Raw genomic sequence first — 13,001 nt, forward strand, 5'->3', positions numbered from 1 at the left:
AACACTATGGCCAATGTAACCTATTAGTCATTTACAGCCAGTTTGCCCTAATGTAAATCTTGACATAAGACACAAGGCACTGGAGAAGGATGAATCCATTAGCTTCTAAAGCGTATACTAAAATGCACATGAGTTTGACTGATACCTCAGCTGGATGCACAGATTATGTACACTCATCTGTAGGCTGGTCTACACTAGGGGAGAAAGTGATACACAACTCCAGCTATCAGAATAGCCTTGCTGGAGTCAATGCATCTTAGGTTGACTTTCACCTCTGTTACCACAGCAGGAGGTTGACAGGACAAACACAGACGAGAGGAGTACTAGGGTCAACAGGGACACCTTGAACGTTCAGTTTAGTGCATCCCTCCAAGACACGCTCAATTGAACTCTGGAAGATTGACTTCTGGAGCACTGATCTTCCTGTAAGTACAGACATGCCCTGTGTGCTGAGCCCTTTACAGAGCATGCCCATCTCCTTTGGAACTTTATAAATGGTGCCTGCCCTTACAGTTGCTTTGTAAAGAGGACTGCTTTAATGGGTGATGAGAAGCTGTCAAGAAACCACTAGTAGTGCAAGAGGGTTTGCTCTGGAAAGAAAGCAAGTAACAACTAGGACAAAGGATCCAGTATGAGAAAGGCGAGGAAGGATGCAGCATATGTATCAGGAAACTGTGAAAGAATCCATCAGAGTCTTGGCAAGGTCTACATGGATTCCTGTCACTGAACAACTGTTCAGCATTTTGAAAATCTAAAGAAATTCCTAGGCAAATAGCACTGTCAACCTGGGGTGAAAGATGAAAGAATCTATTACTTGCTTCAGCCAAACATTGCTTGGAGAATAGGTGGAAGGTGAGCCAATACCCGAAAACTGAAGACAGACAAATTTAAATTAGAAGTAAGGCCCAGTTTTTTAAGTGAGGACGATTAACCACTGGAATGAAGCACTCTTCACATCAAGTCTGGATGCCTTCCTGGGAGACCTGCTTTAGCCAACCCCAGGTCGCTGGGCTCAGTACAGGAGTGATAGGATTTTTGGGCTTGTAGTATGCTGGAGGCCAGATGAGGTGATCTAGTGGTCCTTTTGTGCCTGAATATTTATCAGTCTGTGATCCCTTCTCAATCTCTCCACAAAGTCAAGTGAACATGCTGATGTCACTTAGCCCAAGTCCACGTAAGCACATAGTTTTACTTGCACACAGCTCATTGTAGACATTAATAGTGAATCTTGATATTTCCTGAACATCATAAAAAAGAGAAGTGTGCTAAAACAATAACTCTAGAGTCAGTACATAAATAATCAAAGCTTTTAGCTTTGTGTTAATTTAAACTGTGGTCTTAGACAACCAAATGAAAATAGATACCTTGAATGTTGATTACAGTAGAAGGAATTGGGTGTTCTCTAGCATGGACCTTCCTGAAGACAGGTTTGCCTAGCAAAGTGATGGGTAGAAGATGAGTGGATGGATCACAGTCACTTGGTGATGTTAGTGAACTCTATTTCTATTTCACACCATGCTATTGTTTTTAAATTCCCATTGCAGGCACTGATTGTCAGCTGTCCTGCATTGTTGGGAAAAAGCAGAGCCAGAGAAAAGTGATCCAAGAGATTGCCCACATGTCCAAGATGGTGAGCTACAAACACCTATTGCCAGCACAGCTGGGTCCAAATTCAACCTCAGTTACACTGGGAAAACTGAAAATTGTGTGTGTTATTATTTAATTGTTTTTAACTGTGGGGCAGGCTCCTCAGATTCTGATTCTGTGCGTGCTTTTCAGATGTAGATCAGACATATGTGAAATACCTTGTTGGCTAAAAATAGTTTCCCCTTGTCTTAGCTTGGCCCTCTGAATCCCTCCTCATGCAGAGTCACAATCGTTGTCACTCTCTGCTAGTATTAAGTGGGAACTGATGGCTCTTCTGTAAAGCAGAGCTAACACCTGAGCAACACTTTATAGGCGTACACTAACCAAGGAGGCATGTGTGTTTGCTCCCCTATTGGATGAGGGCAGAGATTTGGTGTTGCATGCATGGCTCATGTTCAACCCTGTGAAGGCACCCACACGCTTGTCTAATTACTTGTTACTACGGAGACCAATTCTCCATTGCCCCTTGAAGCTTCTCTTGCAGCATAAAAGGTCTGTGAAGGCAGCAAACCTCCCTGATAGTGAACACCCCAGCACAGGGTCTTCCCTGGAGGGCACAGAGCTTTTATAACTGGTCTTTCCTATCGGCTTCTAGCAGAGACAATTGCAAGGAAGAGAATGTGGTTGAAGGGACACAGAATCAGCTGATATTAACTTCTACTGTACACTATGGTGTTGAAACCTAGGGCAAATTAGAGCTGATGTGGGGCTGTGGTAATTTAAGATGGGATGTGAGCAGGCCATTGGACAGCCCCAAATATGGGGAGAGGCAAAGATTGCATGAGGTCCTGGATCCTATGCCAGGCTCCAGCATGGTGCAGGGTATCTTTACTGCAGAGATGGTTCCCTGGTTCATGTAACTGGGTTTGCTGGAACTCATCTGAACTTGCTTTCTTATACACCTGGCATTTGTGATGAGCTAAGGATCACACACCCAGTCTGTACAACCAAGAGCACATAGCTTGCAGCTCCTCAGCAGTCCTGGCTCTGCCAGTCAAACCCCAGCAATGATCCATGAGCATGAGCAACCATTCCTTCCTCTCCCACTCCCTGAAGAGGGAGCCAAGGCCATAATATCTAGTGAGCAGGATGTATTCTTCCGGTGTCCTTGCAAAGCGACATTTTAAAAAGCAGGCTCCACTCTCCAGAGAAGCGTTTCTTGGCAGCATGCAGCTAAATATGTTTTTTGTTTTTGTTTTTTTTAAATAATCAGCTGTCCCTGGAGCATAGACTGCCAATGGACTGATATTGGGAATTACAGAAGAGGATTGATTCTCCATTTCTCACTAATCCCCCTCTGGTAATAGAGAAACAGACCCAGCCAACCACTCTTGCTGACGGAGAAATGCAGTTATATATTCCCCATTGTGGGTCTGGACGTATTATTCAGGGCAGGCAGTGGATGAATTGATGTCTCGTGCAGCACCATGCATTGCTGCCTGTACTTAGGAAAAACAATACTGGTTGCAGCCACCCTCTCCTATAGGGAAAATCCCTGGGATGGGAAGGTCTAGCTGCTCCCTGATCTCTAGGGGACAGATGAGATTTGCAAGGCTGATTCCCAGACAATGTGGGAGTCTTCCAGTACCCCAGGAATCAGCAAGAGGCCAGAACAGCCTGAGTGAAATATCCATATTGCCATACTGTCTCTATGCTCTCATTTTTCCTGGCAGTACCACAGGAAGTACAGCCCATAGTATCTCCAGAGATTTTGTTTCAAAGTGATCTTTCACTATGGGACAGAGCTGCAGACACACAACATTGGGTGTGGAGCCAGTCCTGTCATGGAAGTACAGGAGGGGGATGGAGAAGGTACCTGCAGGCCCCACATTTTGGCCTCTGCCTGAGGCTTGCAAACCCCATGGCTGATGGCTGCAAAGTGTTTGGATAAGATGGATTGAGGACAGCTGCTAGGAAAGCCCTTTAGCGGTGTGTATGTGGCTGGGTGGGCAGGGATGGGGGGCTGGAAAGCATAACTCCCGGCATAGCCTTGACACAGACTAGCTCTGATCAAGCTAGTGAACTATAATGAGCAGGGTAGCCCTTGAGATGCATATGCTACACTCTCCTGAGGGACAAGCCCCTCTAAAAGCCGAGGCCCATTTTTGGACAACTAGCCCCTCCTGCCAACACAATCACACTGCTTGTCAGCCACATCTCCCTGAGCAGCAAACCTCCCCTTTCAGCTCCTGAGTAGATAGGCCCTGAGAGACAATCCCCCTGTGGCAGGACTGGGTACAGCAGCCAGAGGCTGCCTTCCTAAGGTTCCTGTGCTGGGATAGGCCAGTGAAGCACAGAGGGCCAGGTCCCAGGGGTTGTGAACAAGCAGCCCAAGGACAGACTGTGGCTCATTTCATCCTCTTTGCCCTCTCGCCCCCAGGGCTGTGCGCTCTCTGCTGAGCCAGTCTCTTCTTGGAGAGCAGAGTAATCACTGGCTGCAGGAAACATGTGAGGTTAAGCTGATAACAAGCCACATCACTCGCTGTTAGATGGTGCTGTGCTAACTCTAGCAGTTCTCAGTAGGTGGGAAGGAAGCTGAATAGCACTCTCTTACCATTCAGAAGTTTCCCTCCATTAAAAAAACAAACAGGAAATAAAGAGAGAAGAGCAGAATGAGCATCAGCAGCTAACAATGCAGAGGAGAACAGTGGCATGGGCCAAGGAGGGAATGATCAATCCATACCTGTTATTGTGAAGCCACCTAAACAAATCACAAAACAAAAAAGAGAGAGAGAAAGAAAGCAGATTAGCATCTATTTTTGCATTGTTAGAGTGATATTCATCTTGCAGCAGCCTCCACCCAAGGGGTAGCCCCCGTGTTCCTGCCGTGGTGTGATCTGAAGAGGAACAGCTCATAGTGACATCTGTCTCCCACTGATGGCATTGATTGCCTCCTAGCTTGGGGCTGCATGGAGTTGCATGGTCTCTCTCTCTGTCCACCTATCCTTCCAGGCCTTATGTGCTCCACTCTGAATGTGGGCTCTGAATGGGAAGGTGGGTAGATGAGACTGGGCTACAGGGGCCAGGAGACAGTAGGACCATTGGCCAGATGCATGCCAGCCTCCCTCCCAACTTATATTGTTTAAGACACCACCTCCTGGAACAATCTTTTCCAGACAGTTACCCAAAAATTGTGGTGACAGCTGCAACCAGGTGCTCCTCTACGTCACTCGGGGAAAGTAGTTTGTCCCCTGCTCAGCAGGCTCAGGAATCACCCCCCACTTTTGCACCAAGAACCAAGATCTGAAGGAGGCCAGCCCCAATCCTACAAAAGCCCTTAGCCTCTCTGCAGTTACTCAGTCACCAGGAAATCCCACTATTCATAGCAGCCAAATTGGTAGGCCTTGGGCATCCCCAGGATCTCTGGGGTGCAGGGCTCCACTGAAGAAAAAGTACAGCTCTGGCTATACTTTCAGAGTGTAGGTAGGGATGGGGTTTTCCTGGGCACCTCCCTTGTACTACCCAGTCTCCTCCCATGTGCACCACAAACCCTGGACTAGCAGTCAGCCATCAATTGTGTACAGACTGGACACAGGGCTGGTGCTGTGGAGATGGCTAGCCCTTCTTTCCACCCAGGGAGGACCCCTTAGAATGTGGTGGAGGTTTGAGGAGGGAAACACCTCCTAGGTTCACTCTGGCAGGCTCCATCTTAGCAGCCTCCAACCTAACTCCAGAGTGGGAAGTTCAAAGAACTTTAAAGATTCATTACAAATCTGAGCTGTGCAAAACTCTTCCTTCCCTGAGGACCAGGTATGAGAGAGGGGGCATTTCTAAGAGGGGGCTGTGGCTAGAACCACACTGTGGAAAGATTTAAAAAAAAAAAAGACCCTACAGCCACTGTCCATACTCTTACCCCAGCCTGGCCTGAGAATAGGGCAACATGTGGGGGAGAGATTGGAGGAAGAGATGCTCAGAACTCAAAATGATGCAGAGTCCTCTCCATTAGAGCATGTTACTCTTTCTATACTTTCAAGCTCTGGATTCTATTTCTGGAGTGAGAACCTTTTTGGCAATAAGAGCAGCACTGGGATGGGTGTGAGAGGACAATGCTCTAAATCTGTGCTGAAGCTGGGTAGCCTTAGGACTAAATGGAGGGCTGTTCAAGGGGCATGGAGTCAATGGTGGGGAAGAGGCAACAAAAATGGTTAGGGGTTTGGAACAGGTGCTATACAGAGATTAGAAAGACTGGGACTTTTCAGTTTATAAAAGAGAAGACTAACCGTGGGATATGATAGAGGTTTATAAAATCATGACTGGTGTGGAAAAAGTGAATAAGGAAAAATTATTTACTTGTTCCCATAACGTAAGAACTCGGAGTCACCAAATGAAATAATGGGTAGCTAACAAAAGAAAGTTTTTCTTTACACAGTGCAGAGTAGACCTGTGGAACTCCTTGCCAGAGGAGGTTGTGAGGCCCAGCACTTTAACAGGTTCACAAAAAGAACTAGATAAATTCATGCATCTTAGATTAATCAACACATATTAGCCAGGATAGGTAGGAATGGTGTCCCTAGCCTCTGTTTGTCAAAGGCTGGAAATGGATGTCAGGAGGGAGATTGCTTTCATAATCCCCTGTTCTGTTCACTCCCTCTGGGGCATCAGGCATTAGCCTCTGTTAGAAGACAGGACACTGAGCCAGACGGACCTTTAGTCCAACCAAGTGTGGCTGTTTTTACGTTCTCAAGAGGAAAGCCTCTGAGTGCTCACACATTCCTTGTTTACCCACAACCAGGGCAAAGTTCTGTTCATATTGAGTTTCTACCGTCCAGAGCAGCAATTTACAGTGGTCCAATGCTCACAGAAGTGCAAAGGGTGAGAGAGTCTTTTCACTGATTCCAGTGAGCTTTGAATCAGACCTGGCTTTTGATTTTCCAAGGTAGCTTGCAGAGTTCGTTAGCTTTGCTTGGATTCCCTGGTCTCATCTTGTGTGTTTGTGGCTCTCCTGCTTGCAATAGCCTGCATGCTGAATTTGCAGGCTGGTTTTGCAGGGTGCCATCCCTCTTAAAAAACAGCATGAAGCATTTTCTCAATGGCTACGTCTACACTAGCCCAAAACTTTGAAATGGCCATGACGAAGTTTACTAATGAAGTGCTGAAATACATATTTAGCGCCTCATTAGCATGCTGGCAGCCACGGCACTTTGAAATTGCTGTGGCTCACCACTGCGTGGCTCATCCAGATGGGGCTCCTTTTCGAAAGGACCCTGGCAACTTCAAAATCCCCTTATTCCTAACAGCAGATAGAAATAAGGGGATTTCAAAGTTGCTGGGGTCCTTTCAAAAAGGAGCCCCATCTGGACGAGCCATGCGGCAGCTAGTTGCGGCAATTTTGAAGTGCCGCGGCTGCCGGCATGCTAATGAGGTGTTGAATATGTATTTCAGCACTTCATTAGTAAACTTTGACATGGCTGTTTGCATGGCCATTTCAAAGTTTCGGGCTAGTGTAGACACGGCCAATGTGTTTAGTGAGGGTATGCCTGCTCTGGGTAGTTGTAAGTGTAACACTGACAGATCTGGGTTGCTGGCACCACAGATTAAACCTGCAAACATAGGGGCTAAAGCTCTGCGCTCTACCACATAAGCTAAAGGACAGCTGGCTCTGAGCTAACGCTGTAGAGCGGAGACTTCACTCACCCTAGTATGAGGTCTCTGTGCCTCTGGGTACTACATAAGAAAGAAAGTACATTTAAAATGCTATTGCTGTTCTGCAGTAGCACCATATGTACACATACCAATTCCTGAATAAGAGTATGCACAGGGGAGCTATTGTGGATTAGTTTGCACAGTTCAGTTCTGTTATACATTTCTGAAATTCAGCCCTTTCCACATCTTTTTATGACAAATGAGCTCATAGTGCCCAGTGAAATCAATCACAAGGATAATAGCAAACCCAAGGAGTTTGTTGTATTGGATGTATCCAGTAGTGGCCAGAGTCCCATACCCTTATTCTCATTCACTACAGTCTAATGCCCCAGAAAACCCACTGAGATTATTTGTGGAGCTTCTCACTGCATGTACAGGTGACAGACTAGGACCCTAAAGCCGTGTCTACACGTGCCCCAAACTTCGAAATGGCCACGCAAATGGCCATTCGAAGTTTACTAATGAAGCGCTGAAATGCATATTTAGCGCTTCATTAGCATGCGGGAGGCCACGGCACTTTGAAATTGACACGCCTCGCCGCCACGCGGCTCGTCCGGACGGGGCTCCTTTTCGAAAGGACCCTGCCTACTTCGAAGTCCCCTTATTCCCATCAGCTCATGGGAATAAGGGGACTTCGAAGTAGGCGGCATCCTTTCGAAAAGGACGAGATGTGCAGCGGTGAGGCACGTCAATTTCGAAGTGTTGCAGCCGCCCGCATGCTAATGAAGCGCTAATGAATATGCATTTCAGCGCTTCATTAGTAAACTTTGAAATGGCCATTTGCATGGCCATTTTGAAGTTTGGGGCACCTGTAGACGTAGCCTAAATGTGTTTATTGTCTCAGATTTCCAAAGGCAATAGCTGCCCAAATCCCAGTGAATGATGTTCCTAATCCCTTTAGCTCCCTTGTCATTGGCTACGTCTACAGTAGCCCCAAACTTCGAAATGGTCACGCAAATGGCCATTTCGAAGTTTACTAATGAAGCACTGAAATGCATATTCAGCACCTCATTAGCATGCGGGCGGCCGCGGCCCTTCGAAATTGACGCGCCTCGCCGCCGCGTGGCTCGTCCCGACGGGGCTCCTTTTCGAAAGGATGCCGCCTACTTCGAAGTCCCCTTATTCCCATGAGCAGATAGGAATAAGGGGACTTCGAAGTAGGCAGGGTCCTTTTGAAAAGGAGCCCCATTGGGACGAGCCGCGCGGCAGCGAGGCGCATCAATTTTGAAGTGCCGCAGCCTCCCGCATGCTAATGAGGCGCTGAATATGTATTTCAGCGCTTCATTAGTAAACTTCAAAATGGCCATTTGAATGGCCATTTCGAAGTTTTTGGCTAGTGTAGACACGGCCATTGTAATTAATACACTTTTGGTTATGTTTTAGCCACTGTTCTGACTTTGACAGAAGTGTTCATGTCTCAGCTAACAATTTTTAGAACATATACTCAATGAAGACTATTATCTCAATTTCCTGTGCTTATAAAATGGTATTAACAACTCTTAAGAGATTTTCCTGAGCAAAAGGAAAAGTCAAACAAAATATCATCTACCAATATACAGCCACACTGGGAAAATGGAAAAGAAATACAAGAAATGCAGCGCTTACCAAGCTCATTCAACAACAGGGCTGTGAAGAAGACAGGCAGAGACAAACACAGAAGAAGAAAAGTAAATGAATAATGAAATTAAAAGAAACATCAAGGAAAGACTCCAGCTCCCAGGCCCAGACAATGCAAATCTGTAAAGTTTCAAGATACCATTAGTGCCCAGAAGAGAGCACTGAAAATAATAGAACAGAAATATTTCATGAACATGGGCTGTGAATTTTAAAAAAAAAATCACATCACATATAGCAATATGGTATAAAAGACAACTTTTTTAAAAATTCATTTCCCCTCTTTGAGTCATGTATTCTTGGAGCTCCCATCAACACCAATGGCTGCACTGCCACAGACTGAGGAAAGAATATGTCCTAAGATGTGTGTGTAAGGGCTGTCTGTTGTATTCTTTCACTTCCTCTAATAGTCTGAATGGAAAATAATAATTGCCTGATGGTCTGATATCTATAGGGAAGCCAGAATGAAAGAAATACAGTTTGTGCTAGGGCTTGAATAACCTAATATAATACGGTATTTAGCTTGTCATGTAGCAAAATGACAGTTTAATCCCTGATAATAAATAATTGTATCATTTAGTATACAGGTAGCGTGCTGGATCTCTGAAGAACTGAACACATTGACTTCTAGCATTACCACTGTGAGGTAGTAAGATCAGGAAGTAATAACCCTTTTCAAAGGAAGGGAAATTGAAGCACAGAGAGAATCAGACCAATATGTTCAAAAGCAGCTGCTGCTTTTAGGTTCCTTACTTTTTGGCACACCTGCACCTAATTTAGAAGTTGTGTTCACAGTATTGCCAGTTCAAAAATCATGTCAGTCTTCAAAAATTGGTTTAAAAATCAGGAGATTTTTAGAAGGAATAATACATTTTGGTTCTTTGTATTTGCTTTTTGACTAGTGATACTTAAGGCACCTTGGAGTCATGTGTTCAAGCCTTCTCCTGTAACCATGAGGGTAAAATAAAAGCTGAGACTCTCATGTTATCACATGACTCCAGCAGTGGGAGCTTTAAAAACACTCCAAGGCTCACAATAAAATGACAGTGGACAACACTGTGCCTATACAGCACCGACTGAAGTCAATTGATAGCTTTTGTCAATGGTTCATTTGATCTTTGTGACACAAAATGCTCCTGGTTGTGAAAGTGATGCAAATCCTACTCACTTTGATTCCGTTGCACTGTGCTCGTGTGTCAGATACAGTGGAAATTTCTGATTTAATCATATAAGGCATCCATCTGTACACAGAATGCAGAGGAGGATGAAAAATGTCCATGTGCAATGTTTTCTCTTGGGATAAATGCAGCCCCTCTCCTTTCAGTCTGCTAGGCTAGAGAAGGAGCAGGAAACCTAGTGCTTCCATGCAGGAAGGGGGGATTTGTGTTTGTGTGTATATGTGTACACACGTGTGCCACAGTTCACCTTCCCCTGTGGACACTGAGCATATAGGAGGAATACCACCTTGTCTAGAGGCTGTAAGTGAGCAATGACTGGGCTCTCTTCAGCACTTCACAAGCACCATGGGGCAAATCACATGTCCCTCTATGCACAGCTAGCATGAATTGGCTGTGGAATACTGCTTGGCAACTGCAGATCAGGCAGACTCCCTCCTCTTAGGTGTGTGCAAGCATGTGACGCCTGATGCAAATACTCCTGAGATCTGGTCAGTGTATGGTGAATTCAGCTTCCTCTCTAGCCCAGCACATTGGCTATATCTACTTTCCTATATGTGGCAGTCTCAATGCAACTAATCAGCTAGGAAATGTAAGATGACATCAACCTAGTACAGAGCTGAGGTGACTGGCTGGCTCCTGATGAATGCACTCACTGAGCACAAAACTGCAGCCATCCCTCTCCCCCCTCATTCTCCCACGAATGCACTCTGCAGAAGATGTGCCTTTCAAGAGGCCTAGAAATGCACCTGGCTATTAGAAAGGCCTCATTCTAGAGACACTCAACAAACTCACTGTGTGAACAAAAGTTAGTTTTTCTAATGGCAGAACAGCTTGAGACAAATGATAATCCAGATCATTCTCCTCTTTAATATTAGTTAGCTTTTTTTTTAAAAAAAAGCAGACAGCGACCAATAAATAGATATTTCTTATTCATTTATTTTTCTGCAATAACTTTTGTTTTTCTTTGTGTTTGTTTTTTGCTTGGGGTGTAGCCTTAAGTGCTAATCTTCTTGCTTGCATGAGTGTATCTTTTCTCATGGATTTCTTATTTCCTTATGGATTTGAGTATTTGTTTTATTGTAAAAGGTTTATGTTAAGGTATTTAGGCTGTAACACATGGGACTTACAGGCCGCATCGTGTATGTTACTCTCAGGCAAAGCTAGTGTGTATATATGTCACGAGTTTTCACCCAGATATTAAAGTTAGCTCACATATGTTCATGACCTTTCACCTAGATGATAAGCTAAATGAACAGTGAAAAGGAACTAAAATAAATGGTATTGGCTGTGTCTACACTAGCCAAAAACTTCGAAATGGCCATGCAAATGGCCATTTTGAAGTTTACTAATGAAGTGCTGAAATACATATTCAGTGCCTCATTAGCATGCGGGCAGCCGCGGCACTTTGAAATTGACGCAGCTCATCCACACAGGGCTCCTTTTCGAAATGACCCTGGCTACTTCGAAGTCCCCTTATTCCTATGAGCAGATGGGAATAAGGGAACTTCGAAGTAGCTGGGGTCCTTTCGAAAAGAAGCCCTGTCTGGATGAGCCGTGCGGCAGTGAGCCGTGTCAATTTCGAAGTGCCGTGGCCACCTGCATGCTAATGAGGCGCTGAATATGTATTTCAGTGCTTCATTAGTAAACTTCGAAATGGCCATTTGCATGGCCATTTCGAAGTTTTTGGCTAGTGTAGACGTAGCCATTGTGTTTCAGCATAAATAAACTACTTTTTGATGTACATGAAGATATCTTAGATATAGATCCAATAAAGTAATTAAGCAGGTGTGAAACTAAGCATGTAAGAATGGCGATCTGCAGCCAAAGAGAGCTGCAAGAGCCAAACTTGTGGAGGCAACGAGGGGTCCTGTGGCACCTTATAGACTAACAGAAATGTATGAGCATAAGCTTTCATGGGCAAAGACCCACTTTGTCACCTGCATCTGAAGAAGTGGATCTTTGCCCACGAAAGCTTATGCTCATACATTTCTGTTAGTCTATAAGGTGCCACAGGACCCCTCGTTGCTTTTGCAGATCCAGACTAACATGGCTACCCCTCTGGAACTTGTGGAGGTGCAAATAAATACAGTGGCAGCGTCCTCCCAGGGTCTAACCCTGGTGACCTGCGTCTGGCCCATGGGGCGGTTATTGCCCACTGCTGTCTTTAACTCAGAGATGGGAAAGCCAGATGGGAGCATCATGATCATCTGGTCTGACCTCCTGTATAGCACAGACCAGGGAAACTCATCCAATGCTTTCTGTCTGAATCAAGCCCCCTGCCTTCTCTGTGAGCTACAGAATGGTTTCCCAAACTGGGGGGTGTGCAAAAATTCCAGGGGTGGGGGTTAGGTGACCCAGCCCTCCCATCATTCCTACCACCTGACAAAAGAGCTGGCCTTTGCTTCCAGCTCTCAGCCCCTGCCTTTTTATGTGAGTGACCTGGCACAGCCTCTATAAAAAGCAGGCAGCTGGCAAAGACCCACGTGGACCTAGCTGCCTTCTGCAAAGATGAGTGAGTGTTGGTTGTGGGTGGGGGTGGGGTAAGAGAATGGGGTTAGATGAGGGGCTGAGGGTGCCTGGCTCAGGTTAGGGGGATGGGTTAGAAGGGGGGGATGGTGGTACCTGGCTTTATGGGATGGGAAGGGCTCGGGTGGGCAGCTTGCAGGGCTTGGGCAGCTGGCCCTGGCATTGCAGGGTTCAGGTGGCTCAGGCAGCTCAGGCTGGCAGCTGGTCCTGGCTGCATGGGGCTCGGGAGGCTTTGGCTGGTAGACAGGTGGCTAGCCCCAGCAACATGGGGCTTGGGCAGTTTGGGATGGCAGATGACCGGCTGGTCCTGGCAGCGTGGGGCGTGGGTGGGCAGCTTGGGCAGCTGGCCCATGGCTGGGGCAGGCAGCTGGTAGGCAGGCAGCTGGTCCCAGC

The 13,001-nt window shown here is 46.0% G+C and overlaps 1 protein-coding gene across 8 annotated transcripts in view; it reads right to left on the minus strand.

Moving 5' to 3' along the window:
• SLC8A1 (solute carrier family 8 member A1) overlaps nucleotides 1-13,001 on the minus strand; it is a 392,824-nt gene that overhangs the window by 63,666 nt on the left and 316,157 nt on the right. For 5 of the 8 annotated variants that reach the window (XM_074989180.1, XM_074989177.1, XM_074989178.1 and 2 more), the window contains 4 exons: nucleotides 8,896-8,916; nucleotides 4,331-4,348; nucleotides 4,202-4,216; nucleotides 1,365-1,433 (listed from right to left, as the gene is read on the minus strand). In XM_074989180.1, coding sequence (XP_074845281.1) covers nucleotides 1,365-1,433; nucleotides 4,202-4,216; nucleotides 4,331-4,348; nucleotides 8,896-8,916 — 123 coding nt within the window. The remainder of the gene's footprint in view (nucleotides 1-1,364; nucleotides 1,434-4,201; nucleotides 4,217-4,330; nucleotides 4,349-8,895; nucleotides 8,917-13,001) is intronic. The other 3 variants (XM_074989182.1, XM_074989183.1, XM_074989184.1) reach the window with 3 other exon arrangements.

Source organism: Carettochelys insculpta, chromosome 3, assembly GCF_033958435.1.
Source record: "Carettochelys insculpta isolate YL-2023 chromosome 3, ASM3395843v1, whole genome shotgun sequence".
In the NCBI taxonomy this organism is placed as follows: domain Eukaryota; kingdom Metazoa; phylum Chordata; order Testudines; family Carettochelyidae; genus Carettochelys; species Carettochelys insculpta.